This window comes from Hemitrygon akajei, chromosome 21 (genome assembly GCF_048418815.1).
Source record: "Hemitrygon akajei chromosome 21, sHemAka1.3, whole genome shotgun sequence".
Lineage (NCBI taxonomy): Eukaryota > Metazoa > Chordata > Chondrichthyes > Myliobatiformes > Dasyatidae > Hemitrygon > Hemitrygon akajei.
The window spans coordinates 10,796,999-10,813,934 of NC_133144.1; the positions used below are offsets into that span (position 1 = coordinate 10,796,999).

Here is a 16,936-nt window from a genome sequence, read left to right on the forward strand (position 1 = left end):
TAGATAATGTCACTGCTCTTCCAATAGCTGCCAAAAGGCATCCACCTGAGAGAGCAGACTACCGATTCAGCATCTGATCATGAGGCTATGAGGCACTTCCACGGTGCCGCCCAGTTAATGCCACCTGCAGTCCTGGACTTGGATCCAGGAATGGGCCAGGAAATGTGACCTCTTGCAGAGGGAAGTGTTGACTTTTGAGGGAGGACCAAGATCGAAGCCCCCCAACTCAGTAGGGCAGGTAAGGTCTCCTGGTTGCTTGTTTGATTATTCTGAACAAGGGAAAGATTACTCATGTATGGTAAAGGAGTTTGCAGAACCCAATTTGAGATGTATGGAATATTGTGTGTACAGTACAGAAACAGATCATTCAGCCCTTTGTAGCCATGCCAACCTTTGCCCATCTACACTCATCCCATTTGCCCAGATTGGTTCATGCCTATTTAAACATCTTCTAAATGCATCTTAAATGGAGTAATCATATCTAGGTGTACCACCTTCTCCGACAACCAGTTCCAGATATCAACAGCACACGATACTAAAGCCCATTGGCTACCGGCAGTAGCTCACCAGAGACCTGGGCCAGAGTTGTCTCCAGTTGTAGCTCATCTTCTTGGTGTATCCTTTCTCCCTTAGGGATGAGGTCTTTGGAGCTCCTGTTGGTGTTTCTGTAGTACTGGGATTTTGCAGGATGGGGATGCTAGCCCCATGTCCAAACCTTCTCCTTTCACAGATGGTCTTGAGTCTGTCCACCGGTGGGGTTAACAACATCCTGTGCCTATGTTTTAAAAAAAACACAAAAATCTCTTCAAATTTCCTTTAAAACTTTTTCCCCTCACCTCTACCTTGCTATTGTGAAAGCCCTACCACTTGGTGGGAGTGTTGAAAGATTGGACTACTTATCCTGCCTTTGCTCCAAGGAAAATAAGTCCAGCTTTACAAATCTCTCTCCATACCTAAAGTCCTCCATTCCTGGTGTAATTCATTTGCACTCCCTCCTGTCTCGCCCTCCCCCTGTGCAGTCAGCCTTTCTTTAGAGTAGTAACCAGTGTAGTACTAATACACCAAGTGCTGTCCAATTAGTGTTTTGTAAAATTGCAAAACTTTAGCCCAACCTATGAAATCCATCATTCCACATGGAGTTAGTGGCCACTTTATTAGATACACCTGTACATCTGCTTGTTAATGTAAACATATAATCAACCAATCATATGGCAGCAACTCAATGCATGAAAACATAGACATAGTCAGGAGCTCAGTTGTTGTTCAGACCAAACATCAGAATGGGGAAGAAATGTGATCTAGGTGACTTTCACCCTGGAATGTTTGTTGTTGTCAGATGGAGTGGTTTGAGGATGGCAGAAACTGCAGTTTTCCTGGTAATTTTAAGTACAACAGTCTCTAGCGTTTACAGAGAAACAAAAAACCATCCAGTGAGTGGCTGTTCTGTGGGTGAAAGCTCCTCGTTAATGAGAGAGGTCAGAGGAGAATGGCTAGATTTACAAGTTGACTGGAAGGTGATGGTAACTCAAGTAACCAGAAGAGTGTCTCCGAATGCACTAGTTGAACCTTGAAGTGGATGGGCTACAACAGCAGAAGACCACGAGTGGCTATTTTATTAGATACAGGAGGTAGGTCATAAAGTCGCCACTGAGCCCTTTGTCAAATTCAGAATGGCTGGGCAACTGGGAGCTGAGATTAGCACCGACGATCGTGTCCACTCTAACCGCTAAATGTTGATGCTTGATTTAATAGGTAATGGGAGTAATCGGTACGTGGCGCTGTTAAAGGATGTTGCACACTTATTAGAAGGAGAAATGGACCCAATCCCTGCCCCTGCAAGATCAGGCTCCAAAGATTCCAAAAGGATTCGGACTGTAATCTCCAGTTTGATGGGCGGACTCAGAACTTTCAGTGCTCTACCTCAACGAAACGTGGCCTCTTTTCTTAATAAACGTGCACTGGACAGTAAACGACTCTCTGCCTTTCTCTACAACATCTCCCTGTATTTGCAAAGCAACAATCCTCAGTATCCGGCGGCGTCAGAAGACTTCACACCCAACACGCTGGATCCCGAAGAGGTGGAGAATGGGCCTCCGCCCAGAGCCACGCTGGAACTAAGGGACCTCTTTGTTTCTTTGCGGGCCAGCCAGGACCTGGACAATCTCACTGAACTTGTGCAGAGTATCCTGGACTTACTGACCAACCGCCATCTGCTCAGGTGGATTTTTCAGACGGACAACTGGGAGGTTCTGGCTGGACTGATTGAAACTCTTACCCAGACGTTATTCAGCGGGACTTACGCACAAGCCAAAGCCAGTATTCAGGAGTTAATCTGCTCCTTAATCGGAGAGAGAGATTGCATCATTAATGTAGGGTGGCTTGAAAATCTAGGCAAGCTCCTCAACTGGAAAAACTGGAAATCAGTGGTGAACTTCCAGCCCTACGGCCCGCCTCCCGGCAATGAACAATTCCGACCGTGGATTGAGCCTCAAGCGTCCGGGAGCGACAGGAATCCTGCTAACGTGGTTGAGAACGCTAGCACTGCGCAGAGCCTTCTGCAGATCCTCTCCAAACCCAGTGGGAGGAGAGGCGGTGCCGAGGGTGCACCCCTGCTGAATCGATCCCGGCACACCTGGGCGGAGGACGCCTTGTGGGGTGGGCTGCAAGAGCTGAGGCAGAGTATTTTGCGCAAGGTCGGGACCTCCATCTACACGAATTTCAAGAGGAAGGTAGCACGGATGACGGCCTCCCTGGTAAATGAGGTTTCATCCGTTATTGGAATCCCGCAATCAGGTCAAAATGGGAAGTGTTCTCCAGGTAGGTGGCGTTCATAGTGGGGAGGAGGCTGAACAGTAAGTGGGACTGTCTCCCATTGCCAGAGACACTGCCCTGATGCAGGGTTTTAACCCAAAACATCAAAAACGCTCCATACTCACCCCTAACTTGTCCCGCTGACTTCAGCACCCGCATCCCTGAAACTGATGTCTCTGTTTGGCTCTCTACAACAGGAACTGTGCTCTTTTTAAAAGCCCTTACTGTGATGATCCACTGCCATTTCACCTCCGCTGCCTCGCGGCTGCACCCGGCTTTGGGTGTAAACCGCGAGGAGAAATCCGGAGCTGGGGTCGCTGAGGCAGTCCCACGTTGAGTTTAGCGCTGGCTGGCTGCTGTTCCTTTGGGTGGAGAAGCGGCGCCGCCCGCATGGGAAATGGGTTGCTCTCCATATTGCACAACCCTATGGACACAACATCCATGGTCAACCCCGACCAACAAACGGCCTCAATTTATCATTTCTTGTTTATCGTCTTTTCTTTCTATCTATGACACCTCATTCCTTTATCCATGTAGTGAACATTCAAACTTGCTGACGCCCCCGAGCTGTACCAGGGTTGTACTGAAGCCGGCGCTACTGATGCGTTCCGCGTGTATCATGCCTTCAGCCAGTCGGACTGCATTTTAAATGGGTTTTTTTGCTTCTCTTGTAGGGAACTTACGGCAACTCCTCTTATGGTAAGTGTATCATTCTCCATGATCAATCCTTCAGTCCAGATGCTCTCTGTGCATTTGATGATTCCGAACACGAAGTGACAGGGGCCAGCTTGCAGCCTCGAGTCTCGCCAGCGGCCAGGACACCGTCAAAGGGCGATGCATCAAAAAGACATCTTCTGTCACTAAGGACCCCCATCACCCAGGACGTGCCCTCTTCTCAGTCCTACCATCAGGAAGGAGACACAGAAGCCTGAGGACACACTCGATGTTTCGGGAACAGCTTTTTCCCCTCCGCCATCAGCATTCTAAATGGACAATGAACCCACGAACCGCACTGTTTTCCTTCCTCTTTGCAATGCTTATTTAATGTCGTAGTTTTTAATGTGTATTTTGTTGTAATTTATGGTTTTTAAGTTATGTATTGCAATGTACTGCCGTTTCGCAACGTTTGCAGGTGATATCAAACATGATACTGATACAGAGTAAAAAAAAAACTTTGACAGCCCAAAGGTCGCCTTCCCCCTGTTCCACTGTCAAACAAGGTCTGGGATTCTATCCCCTCTTGTCCTCACCCACTGCTGACTGGTATCTCCCATTCCTGTGGTGAGATGCTTCATCAAATGACACCCAGGCATCGTGGTGCAGTGCGTGGAGCCGCTGACACCTGCCCACCGGAGGCGCAACGATCGGCAGGCCCGACCACATCCCCGCAGTCGGGTCTGAGCATGGGTGTTTTCTGGGGGAGAATCGCTGACGGGGAGAGTTCGGAGATTAGCGGCCGAGACAGGAAGTTGGAGAAAGACGGGCCGAGTGGTCCATTCCACTCCACTTCGCGGCGTTTAATGTTTTGGTGGTTATTTGGCCGTGTGTGTGAATGCTGGTGAGTGGAGATCTCCCCCAGACCCGAGAACGAACTCGTCCCCGGGTCCTGGAGATTATCCACCCCACCCCTCCACTCACTCACTCACTCTCTGTTCCATTCCTGTTTCCCGTCCAGGGGCATCAAGAACAATATCTCCTGGGACACGTCCATCCTGGGATTCAGCTCCCCAGGGATTTTGAAGGCGACTCCCTTCCTCTCCTGTGGGCGAGGGAACAAAGGGCCGAGAAAGCCGCGCCAAGTGTCCAGCAGGTCGGAGCAGGTGGCCGCAGCCGGCGGGGGCACCCCTTCGAACATCGGCAGTCTGGAAACCGTTTGCAATGACTCCAGCCCCAGGCTTCCAGGGGTGTCCAACTTCACCGCCTACCTCTACTGCAACCTCTTCAACCGGAGCGGCGGCTACAGCCGGCCGCCACCCGACCTCCGCTCCGCCTGCTCAGACGCCGCCTGGTATCTGTCGGTGGCGGAGGAGGATCTGTACTGGGCGCAGCTCTGCAGATTGTTCTACCCCTCCGAGTTCGCTTCCAGCGTCTGCAACGAAGGGTCCTTTCGGAGCGCTCAGGATCTCGGCCGAGCCTGGCTTCTGCCCCTCTGCTCGGGGTTGCAGGGGGGTTCCGGGAATGCCAACCTTTCCGCCGGTCCTTGCCGCCGGGAGCCCGACGGCCAGCCTGAATATTTGCGGCAGTGCGTGCCCCCAGAGTCTCTGCAGAAACTCTGCTCTAACCACAGCTGGTGGCGCGGCGAGAGCGCTCCGCGGTTTCTGGTTGACCTTTGCAGCCAGTTGAGCGGGTCGAGGTGGCTGGGGTTTAATCCGGCTTCTCTCGCCCAATTCTGCTCGCGAGTGAAGCTCGGGGAAGAAGTGAACGTGAACCAGACTTGGATCGACCAGGTATGCTGGTGGCTGTCCGCCGTCTCACCGGGAGCGCACGGCGGAGGTGCCAACTGCGCACGGGTGTTTGAGTATTGGGGCGCCCTGGACAATGCTGAAGACTGCATCTTCGGGTACATCAAGCTACTCTGCTCCAACGACACTGCCGAGGGCGTCTCGTACAAACTGATCTGTGCAGCTTTGTCCCCTGCCGTGGAGAAGTCAACTGACCTGTCCCGCTCCTGCACCCGTCCATTTGAGCTGTCCAACGTCACGGGCTGGGATTTGCACCAGTGCATCCTTGCAAATGCCACCGCTCACGTCCACAATCTCTGCACCAACGGCACGTCCCGGGAACTGGGGGCCAGCAGTAGCTTCTGCCGGCAGCTTGACCAAGCGAGGAGGGCGCTGGATATCGTGTTGGCTGGAGATGAGCCCTTGGCCTGCGATTATAACTCATGGTCTCTCGACACGTTCTCGGATGGCGTCCTCGTTGCGAGGTGCCGAGATCTGGACGCCGACGGCTTCAAGAAGACTGTTTGCCGAAACTCCACGGTATATCAATGGATCTCACAGGAACAACCCCGGATTGTAGATTACTGCTCGGAGCCCGCTGCCCCGGGAAGGGATGAGTGTTTTTCCCGGTTTTGGCTCGATCTTCTCCCTGAGCCTTTGAGCATCAACACGACTCAACTGTGTGAGAACCCGGCGGCCTTCCTGAAAGATCTACTGAATGAGTTCAACAATTGCGATGACCAAACCTTCGACTGGATTTCAGGCGCCAGCTACATTCTTCGAGTCTTCCACCAGCTCCTGGGGCCTCCCGCGCTCGATCACACCGAAGAGGAGGTCCAAGAGGTCTTGAGCGAAGCCATTCTCCTTTCCAGTTTGTTGGACAATTCTTCTTTCTGGATTGCCTTCAACCCCAATGCGTCAGTCAGCATCTTGCAGACTGTGGACAATTTTCTGAAGGAGGAAACGGACGCAGCTCTCAAGAAGGACCTTCTCAATTGTTTCAGTGTAAGTGTTGCCCGAGCGAAGTGTACAAACTAGCGACTCTTTTCACCCCGGCCCATGTGCGGTAAGAAGAATGATCTCTGGCTCACTGTTCCCTGCGTGTCCCTCTCTGTACACTCATAACCACCCCACCCCCATACACACAATCACAGAGAGAGATACCACTCGCCTACGGTCGGTCAGCCCCCTTCCAGGACAGGCCTTCAATGTCCAGTGGTCTTATAGACAATGGGTCTCTGACTTTCCCAGTGGGTTTCAGGCTCAGACCTGTGTTCCTCTTAAACAAGGTCACATTCACGTTCCTGACCTCGTCGCTCATCCCTCCCGCACTTACTGACAGACACGAGTTTCAGTTTGGATAGCATCATGTACCCCTCTTTCTGGTATTCCTTTATCTAATCGCCCCCTCCCCGTTTCCTCTTTGATTTCTTTCTCCCTGCGAAATCTCCAAGACCTCTGTGATATGTAGCGGCTAATTTGCACACAGCAAGGTCCCACATCGTCTTGACCATGGTTAGGGTATCAGAAAGAAATGTTAATCTGACCTCAGCTGCTTTGTCTCCTCAGCCGGTGCTCTGGGATCTGTTACAGAGTGAGAACGAGTCACCAGCTCTGCGAGTCCTTTTTCAGGTACCAGAATATTTCAAACCCGAAGTGGTGCAGTATTTTAGAATTCAGATGATGGGCGTGTACTGTCTGACGTAGGCAGCGCTGAATCATGCCTGATTGAAGCTGGGAGTTTACTGACCAAGGGTACACATTGTATTGAAAGGCAGGCAGAAAGGCAGAGGGGTGGTGTTGCTCTGTTGCTTAAAAAAATGATATCAAATCATTAGAAAGGGGTGACATAGGGTCAGAAGGTGTTGAATCATTATGCATAGAGCTAGGAAACCGCAGCAGTAAGGATGTGGTCTGCAAATTACAATGCGAGATAGAAAACGCAGTGTTACAATAGTCATGGGGGATTTCAATATGACGCTAGATTGGCAAAATTAGGTTGGTGCTGGATTCCAAGATGAGGAATTTCTAGAGTGCCTGTGAGATGGATTTTGACAGCAGTTCCTGGTTGAGCCTTCTAGAGGATCTGCTATTCTGGATTGGGTGTTGTGCAATGAACCAGAATTGATTAGCGAGCTCAAGGTAAAAGAATGTGGGGATCTCATTGAAACCTACCGAATGTTGAAAGGACTAGATAGGGTGGATGTGGAGAGGATGTGGTGAGGGAACTAGAGAGCACAACCTCAAAATTGAGGGGTGACCTTTTACAGCGGAGGTAAGGAGGGATATTTTTAGCCGGAGAATAGTGAACCTGTGGTATGCTCTGCCCCAGACTGTGGTGGAGGCCAAGTCCATAGATAGATTTAAGATGGAAGTTGATTGTTTCCTGATCGGTCAGGCCACCAAAGGATATGGGGAGAAGGCTGTATGGGGATGAGTGGGATCCCGGATCAGCCTTAATGGAATGGAGCAGACTCGATGGGCTGAATGGCCCTATTTTGCTCTTATGTCTTATGGTTTAATCCGTAGGGGCAAGTGATTGTAATACTGATTTCACCCTGAAATTTGAGAAGGGGAAGCTAAAGTCAGATGAATCAGTATTACAGTGGAGTAAAGGGAATTACAGAGGCATGAGAGAGGAACTGGCCAGAATTGATTTGAAAGGAACACTGGCAGGGAAGACAGCAGAGCAGCAATGGCTGGAATTTCTGGAAGCAATTTGGAAGGCACAGGATAAATTCATCCCAAAGAGGAAGAAGACACAACCATGGATAACAAGAGAAGTCAAAGCCAACATCAAAACCAAAGAGAGGGCATATGGAGTAAAAATTAGTGGAAAGTTGGGGGATTGGGAAGCTTTTAGAAGCCAAAAGACGGCAACTAAAAGGTAAGTTAAAGATGGAATACAAAAGTAGGCTAGCCAATAATATTAAAGATTATACCAAAAGTTTCTTCAGATACATAAAGTGTAAAAGAGAGGTGAGAGCAGATATCGGAATTGAATAAGTATTTTGCATCAGTCTTCTCTGTGAAACAAACTAGCAATTTGGTGGAAGTTCTAGATGTCAGGGATCATGAAGTGTGTGAAGTTACCTAACTAGAGAGAAGGTCCTTGGGGAACTGAAAAATCTGAAGGCTGATAAGTCACTGGACATCCAAGGGTTCAGAAAAAGGTGGCTGAAGAGATTGTGGAGGCATTAGTAATGATCTTTCAAACATCACGAGGTTCTGGAAGACTGGAAAGTTGCAAATGTCGCTCCACTCTTCAAGAAGGGAGCGAGGCAGAAGAAAGGAAACTATAGGCTAGTTAGGCTGACCTCAGTTGTTGGGAAGATGTTGGAGTTGATTATTAAGGATGAAGTGGAGACGCATGTTAAAATAAGCCATAGAGAGCATGGTTTCCTCAAGGGAAAATCTTGCTTGACAAATCTGTTGGAATTCTTTGAGGGAATAACAAGTGGGATAGACAAAGGAGAATCAATGGATGTTGTGTACTTGGATTTTCAGATGGCCTTTGACAAGGTGTGTCATATGAGGCTGCTTAACAAGCTAGAAGCCCATGGTATTACAGGAAAGATTCCAGCATGGATAAAGCAGTGGCTGATTGGCAGGAGACAGAATGGGAATAAAAGGAGCCTTTTCTGGTTGGCTGCCGGTGACTAGTGGTGTTCGGTGTTGTGACTGTTTCTTTTTACATTATATGCCAATGAGTTGGATGATGGAATTTGATAGCTTTATTGCAAAGTTTGCAGACAATATGAAGATAGGTGGAGGGGCAGGTAGTTTTGAGGAATTAGAGAGGCTACGGTAGGACTTAGACAGGTTAGAATAGGTAAAGAAAAGGCAGATGCGATACAGTGTTGGGAAGTGTATGGTCATGCACTCTGGTGGAAGAAATGAAAGAGTTGTCTATTTTCTAAATGGAGAGAAAATGCAAAAAACTGAGGTGTAAAGGGACTTGGGAGTCCTTGTGCTGGATTCCCTGAAGGTTAATTTGTAGGTTGAGCCTGTGGTGCAGAAGGCAAATGCAATGTTAGCGTTCATTTCAAGAGGACTAGAATATAAAAGCAAGGATGTAATATTGAAACTTTATAAAGCACTATTGAGGCCGTACTTGGAGTATTGTGAGCAGTTTTGGGTCCCTTAGAACAAATTTGCTGAAACTGGAGAGAGTTCGAAGGAGGTTCACAAAAATTATTCCAGGATTGAATGGCTTGTCATATGAAGAGTGTTTGATGGCTCTGGGCCTGTATTCGCTGGAATTCAGAAGAATGAAGGGTGAGACCTTATTGAAACCTATCAAATGGTGAAAGGCCTTAATAGAGTGGATGTGGAGAGGATGTTTCCTATGGTGGAGGAGTCTAAGACCAGAGGACACAGCTTCGAAATAGAGGGACATCCTTTTAGAACAGAGATGAGGAATTTCTTTAGCCAGAGAGTGGTGAATCAATGGAATTTGTTACCACAGACAGCTGTGGAGGCCAAGTCTTTATGTATATTTAAGGCAGAGGTTGATAGGTTCTTGATTGGTCAGGGCATGAAAGGAATACGGGGAGAAGGCAGGAGAATGGGGCTGAGAGGAAAATTGGATCAGCCATGATGAAATGTTGGAGCAGACTCGATGGGCCAAATGGCCTAATTCTGCTCCTGTATCTTATGGCCTTATAAACCTGGTTTGTTCACAAGCTGCCTTCATGTTTATCAGTTGGAATCCTTTTCCCACCTTTGTTCAATATCGGCTAGGACACTGTGGGATGGGACATGTGAAAGCTTTAGATAATGACAGTGACGTCACTTATGCCCAACTGCAAAGACCACGGTTCCAGCTTAATGCCTCATCATGTCTATGTCAATGCCGTAACTAACGACAGGGTTGAGCCCACAAACCTTTGGTCTTTCCGGCCTAATGAGCCTGCGCTGCCCAATTACACCCATGTGACCAACAAATGTACTAACCAGCTCGTCTTTGGAATGCGAGAGAAAGTCGGGGCATGTGGAGGGAACCCAGTCACGGGGAGAATGTGCAAACTTCTTGCAGAGAGTGGCGGGAATTGAGGCTGGGTTGCTGGTTCTGTAAGAGTGTTACACTAAACGTGACGTTACCATGCGCCTCAGCTGGGCCCGTGGAGGGAGGGTAGTACAACGCCCTTCAGGGTGTGGGAGAACTCCATGTGTGGGGACGGAGCGTTGCTGGAGCAGCTTGGCCTACAGTTGCAATGACGGATTCTTTTCTTGGTCTTCTTCCTTCCAGGAGTACCTGCACATGCCCCAGGAGAATTTCCAGAAGCTGCTTATGTCAGCCGAAAGTGACGCTGTCAAGAAGCTGCTCTCCTACATGCACAGGACGTGGCATCAGTTTCAGGTGGGCACCGAGTGGGCGTGCACTAGTTACCCGATGGGCTTACATTAGGTTGAAGATTCAGATTTGTTTATCACGTGTACAGTGGTACATACAGTGAAGGCGTCGTTTGCATTAACAACCAACGCTCTCGAGGATGTTGTGGGGGCAGCCCACAAGCGGTGCCACATTCTGGCGCCAGCATAGTGTGCCCGCTATGCTCGGCAGAGCAAAACAACAACAGCAAAGCGAGCCCCGTTTCTCCCTCCCTCCCACGCACACACAGTCACGGGCAGCCCTCCAGCCCCGTCCTGAATCCTTACTGGGGGAGAATGCTTAACCAGGCCCACAGAGAAGCAGTGCAGAGAGCTCCTGAAACTAACCTTACAACCAGTGACACCACAGATAATAAAAGTTAACATTATTTACTTGAGGATCAGATGGGAACCGGGAACAAGTGGCAAGCAGCTTTAGTAATTTTATTGGTCTTACACTTTCACTCATCGCCCATAACTTCAGCTAGTAGAATTATTAACGCTACCCAGTTCTGGAGTTTGGATTTTCACATCCAAGACGAGATGTACTTGCCACTGAGGGAGCTCAGTGAAGCTTACGCAGTTGATTTCTGGGATGGTGGGTCTATCACATGAAGTGAGATCGTGTCTATCGGTCTGTGTTCAGTGACGTGATGGAGAAGAATGAGAGGGGGATCTCGCTGGATAAGTACAAAGTTCGGACAGGCCCGATTGGATAACCCTTGCTTGGGTGGAGGGAGGAGGAGATTAGAATGAGGAGTGATGGTCTCGGGATAGGTGGTAGGACTGAGGTGAATAAATTCTTCACCCAGAGGGTGATGAGCCTATGGATTCTCTGCCACAGAAGGTGGTAATGATCAGAAGGAGATGGGGAGATTTCTGGACACAAAACAGTAAAAGGGCTTCAGGGGAGCATGAATATATTATTGAGGGATATCAGTCATGATTGAACTGAATGAGACAGCAGAGCTGAAGAGCTAAATGGCCACCTCCTGTTCCAATTTATGTTTCTATGATATGGTACCCCTAGACTTCCAGCAAGGGATTGACGAAGAGACTTGAGTCGTAGAGTATCACAGTAGAAAACAGGCCATTCAGCCCATCTAATCCACATGGAATATCACAGTAGAGGAATAGGCCATTCAGCCCATCTTGTCCACATTTTAGTTGTGCCTGCCTCTAGCATCTCATTCCGCATGCCCACTACTGTCAAGTGCTACCTTTCAGATCCTCTTTAAAATTTTCTCTAGATGTCTTCACTACATTATCAGGTATTCTGAATCAGCACCTAGAACCAAACCCCTTAATTGCTCTGTTCGGTTTTTGGGGCGAGACAGATTTATGTCTGGGTCCGACCAAATGCCGAATACTATCCTTTGCCTCTCTCCTGGCTAGACGCTTGATCCTCCTTAGATGGAGAGATGTTGCCCCGCCCACACATGCGCAATGGCTTAACGATATTATGGCCTGCTTGGACCTCGAAAAAATTCATTATTCAGTTCTTAATTTGGATCTAAAGTTCCATAAGGTCTGGGGACCTTTTATCGACTACTTTCATAACCTTCCTCTTGACTAGGGTTTTTTTTCTTTTTTTTTCTTTTCGGTCCCTTGCTTTCAGCTCCCTTTTTTTTCTGGTAGTAGGCATTATTATCCTCTGTTGCTAAGTGTATTTACAGTCTGGGAGTTTGACTGTCCGGACTTATACTCTCTATATTGTGTGGTGGTTGGTCTGGAATTGTTGTTTTTTCTTGTGTTGTGGGGTTTGGGGAGGACACTAAGCTTACTTGTCTTTAATTTAGGTGCTTTTTTGTTAAATTCTCTTCCTTTGTAGCATATTGTTATTGTACGCTTAATTTTGCACTGTATTAATGCTCCTCATTGGGATTTGGGGTTTTTAATTTGTAAAATGTTTTGAAAAACTAATAAAAAAATGTTTAAACATTTTCTCTGCTCACTTTAAACTTTGGCCCTCTAATTTTAGACTCTCCAACCATTCTCCTTATCTATGTCCCCCTTGATTTTCTATCCCCCTAAAAGGTTACCTCTCAGCCTGCAGGGGGAAAAATTCCACTGTAGCTTCTCCTTATGTCATCAAAATTGAAGACCATGGATAAGAGGGATGATAGCACTATCGTTGAGGTGTCCCAGTAACGCAACGGTTACAGCTCTATTGTAACGGTAGCACTATTACAGCTCGAAGCGTCGGAGTTCATTTACGGCGCCGCCTGTGAGGAGTTTGTATGTCCTCCCCACGAATACATGGGCTTCCTCCCAATTCCAAAGACCACTGGTTAGTAAGTTAATTGGTCATTGTAAACTGTCCTGTGATTAGGCGAGGGTTAAACAGGTGGGTGGCTGGGCGGTGTGGCCTGTTCCACACTGTATCTCGAAATGAAAACAAGATAACTTGTCTGAAGAGTTGACACTGATCCTCAGAATAGAGGGAAGCAGTGAGTGGAGTTCCTCAGGGTCACGGCTTCTGTTCGTGCTCGTGGACTTGGATGTACAGATTTAAAGAAAAGTTGAAGATTTACTTTATTCGTCAAATGCACTCGGAACCATACGGGGAAAGGCGCCTTTTGCGTCCACGACCAACACAGTCCGAGGGTGTGGTGGGAAAACGTCATCATGTTTCCAGCGCCAACTTATGCCCACAACTTGATAACCCTGAGCTGTACGTCTTTGTCCTGTGAGATGAGATTGGAGCAGCCCGAGGAAACCCACGTGGCCACGGGGAGAATGTAGGAACTCCCGACACAGAGCGGTGGGAACTGAACACCCCCACCCCGAGCGCTGTAAAACATTACGCTGCCACGCCACCACGAAACTCCTCCTCATCTCTGTTCTGAATGGGCGTCCCTCTATTTTGAGGCTGTGCCCTCTGGTCCTGGACTCCCCCACCAAAGTGTCCAGATGAATTGGTGGTCAGGAAACTGTTCCCATTGGTGAGTGTCGGGGTCCCAAATTCATGCCAGGGAAGCAGGTTGTAAATCAGAGGGAGTGGGATGTGTCAGGAGGTGGGGGTTGTCAGGTATGTCAGGTCAGATGGGAACGGCCTCCTGTCAGTATGTAACTAGTGCAGAAGTGGGAATCTGTTGAGATAAGAGTCAGTACGAACTGGACACAGATCTGGTTCTTCATTTTCCCCTCACGATATTCCCATGTCTTCTCTCTGCAGCGTCCATGATTGTAGCCATCTTGCCCCCTGTAGGTTTCCTGGCGCGATGAGCCGGCTCTGGAAACTCTCACCGCTTCCTTTCTGCACAAGTTTCCGCGGGTGACGCCCGAGCTCTTCGTGGATCTGTCGCAGTTCATCCCTTTCATGACGGTCTCTGATATCCAGGGATTCCCGGTCTCGCTGCTCCTGAACGACAGCGTGTGAGTTCACCACCCGCTCCACACCGGCACGGTCCGCGGTTTGACTCGCTGCGCCTCTTCACTGAACGGGCTCCCGGCGGTGAGGCAGTGTCCCTCTTGCCTCACACTTCCACAGCTGGGCCTGCGCTCCAGTGTGGTGCTGAGAGTGTGCCCCATGGTGGGAGGATGTGATATCGGGGCACATCCTGGTGGGAGAGTGGGAGAGCGCCGCTGGATGGTGGGGTTGGGGCTGCTGGGGAAGTCCCACAAGGGGAGAGGCTGGTGTTGGGGGCACTGGGGGAGTCTCGCTCACTGTGCAGTGGGAGGGTGGGTTGGGGGCTGGGAGAGTCTTGTGAGGGGGAGGGTTGGGACTTGTAGGTATCCGACACATCACAAACACAAAAGGGTTGGGGAGGTACCATGAACATGACCACAGGGGCCCAGTGGGACAAGGAAGAGAATCGGAGGGGTTTGGGATAACTGGAGGACACAAAATAGGAGATGATTTTGCTGATGGCCAGAGGGGACCAGATGGTGGGACAGGAGCATCTTGTTGGGTTGTGGCTCCAGCTGGAGTTATGTATCCAAGTCTCGATTCCACATCTGGGACTCTGAGGGACGTATCCCAAAGTTCCACATCTGGGACTGTGAGGGACATATCCCAGAGTTCCACATCTGGGACTCTGAGGAACGTATCCCAGGGTTCCACATCTGGGACTGTGAGGGAAGTATCCCAGAGTTCCACATCTGGGACTGTGAGGGACGTATCCCAGGGTTCCACATCTGGGACTGCGAGGGACGTATCCCAGGGTTCCACATCTGGGACTGCGAGGGACGTATCCCAGAGTTCCACATCTGGGACTCTGAGGGATGTATCCCAGAGTTCCACATCTGGGACTGCGAGGGACGTATCCCAGAGTTCCACATCTGGGGCTGAGGGACCTATCCCAGAGTTCCACATCTGGGACTGAGGGAACTATTCCAGTCAGAGTTCCACATCTGGGACTGTGAGGGACGTATCCCAGAGTTCCACATCTGGGACTGCGAGGGACGTATCCCAGAGTTCCACATCTGGGACTGCGAGAGACGTATCCCAGAGTTCCACATCTGGGACTGCGAGGGACGTATCCCAGAGTTCCACATCTGGGACTGCGAGGGACGTATCCCAGAGTTCCACATCTGGGACTGCGAGGGACGTATCCCAGAGATCCACATCTGGGGCTGAGGGACGTATCCCAGTCAGAGATACACATCTGGGACTGCGAGGGACGTATCCCAGTCAGAGATCCACATCTGGGACTGTGAGGGACATATCCCAGAGTTCCACATCTGGGACTGTGGGTATGTATCCCAGTCAGAGTTCCACAATTGGGACTGTGAGGGACATATCCCAGAGTTCCACATCTGGGGCTGAGGGACCTATCCCAGTCAGAGTTCCACATCTGGGACTGAGGGACCTATTCCAGTCAGAGTTCCACATCTGGGACTGAGGGACCCATTCCAGTCAGAGTTCCACATCTGGGACTGAGGGACCTATTCCAGTCAGAGTTTCACATCTGGGTCTGAGGGACCTATTCCAGTCCGTGTTCCACATCTGGGACTGCGAGGTTCCTATTCCAGTCCGTGTTCCACATCAGGGGCTGAGGGACCTATTCCAGTCCGTGTTCCACATCTGGGACTGAGGGACCTTTTCCAGTCAGAGTTTCACATCTGGGTCTGAGGGACCTATTCCAGTCAGAGTTCCACATCAGGGGCTGAGGGACCTATTCCAGTCAGAGTTCCACATCTGGGACTGAGGGACCTATTCCAGTCAGAGTTTCACATCTGGGTCTGAGGGACCTATTCCAGTCCGTGTTCCACATCTGGGACTGCGAGGTTCCTATTCCAGTCCGTGTTCCACATCTGGGACTGAGGGACCTTTTCCAGTCAGAGTTCCACATCTGGGACTGAAGGACCTATTCCAGTCAGAGTTCCACATCTGGGACTGAGGGACCTATTCCAGTCAGAGTTCCACATCTGGGACTGAGGGAACTATTCCAGTCTGAGTTCCACATCTGGGACTGAGGGACCTATTCCAGTCCGTGTTCCACATCTGGGACTGCGAGGGACCTATTCCAGTCAGAGTTCCACATCTGGGACTGAGGGACCTATTCCAGTCAGAGTTCCACATCTGGGACTGAGGGACCTATTCCAGTCAGAGTTCCACATCTGGGACTGAGGGACCTATTCCAGTCAGAGTTCCACATCAGGGGCTGAGGGACCTATTCCAGTCAGAGTTCCACATCTGGGACTGAGGGACCTATTCCAGTCAGAGTTTCACATCTGGGTCTGAGGGACCTATTCCAGTCCGTGTTCCACATCTGGGACTGCGAGGTTCCTATTCCAGTCCGTGTTCCACATCTGGGACTGAGGGACCTTTTCCAGTCAGAGTTCCACATCTGGGACTGAGGGACCTATTCCAGTCAGAGTTCCACATCTGGGACTGAGGGACCTATTCCAGTCAGAGTTCCACATCTGGGACTGAGGGACCTATTCCAGTCAGAGTTCCACATCTGGGACTGAGGGAACTATTCCAGTCTGAGTTCCACATCTGGGACTGAGGGACCTATCCCAGTCAGAGTTCCACATCTGGGACTGAGGGACCTATTCCAGTCTGAGTTCCACATCTGGGACTGAGGGACCTATTCCAGTCAGAGTTCCACATCTGGGACTGAGGGACCTATCCCAGTCAGAGTTCCACATCTGGGACTGAGGGACCTATTCCAGTCTGAGTTCCACATCTGGGACTGAGGGACCTATTCCAGTCAGAGTTCCACATCTGGGACTGAGGGACCTATTCCAGTCAGAGTTCCACATCTGGGACTGAGGGACCTATTCCAGTCAGAGTTCCACATCTGGGACTGAGGGAACTATTCCAGTCAGAGTTCCACATCTGGGACTGAGGGACCTATCCC

At 49.8% G+C, this 16,936-nt stretch overlaps 1 protein-coding gene across 1 annotated transcript in view; it reads left to right on the plus strand.

Annotated features, from left to right (window-relative positions):
• Positions 1-16,936, plus strand: part of LOC140714511 (stereocilin) — a 109,587-nt gene that overhangs the window by 5,641 nt on the left and 87,010 nt on the right. Inside the window, exons 2-7 of the mRNA XM_073025805.1 lie at positions 1,753-2,817; positions 3,486-3,510; positions 4,487-6,257; positions 6,822-6,884; positions 10,504-10,614; positions 13,837-14,003. Coding sequence (XP_072881906.1) covers positions 1,753-2,817; positions 3,486-3,510; positions 4,487-6,257; positions 6,822-6,884; positions 10,504-10,614; positions 13,837-14,003 — 3,202 coding nt within the window. The remainder of the gene's footprint in view (positions 1-1,752; positions 2,818-3,485; positions 3,511-4,486; positions 6,258-6,821; positions 6,885-10,503; positions 10,615-13,836; positions 14,004-16,936) is intronic.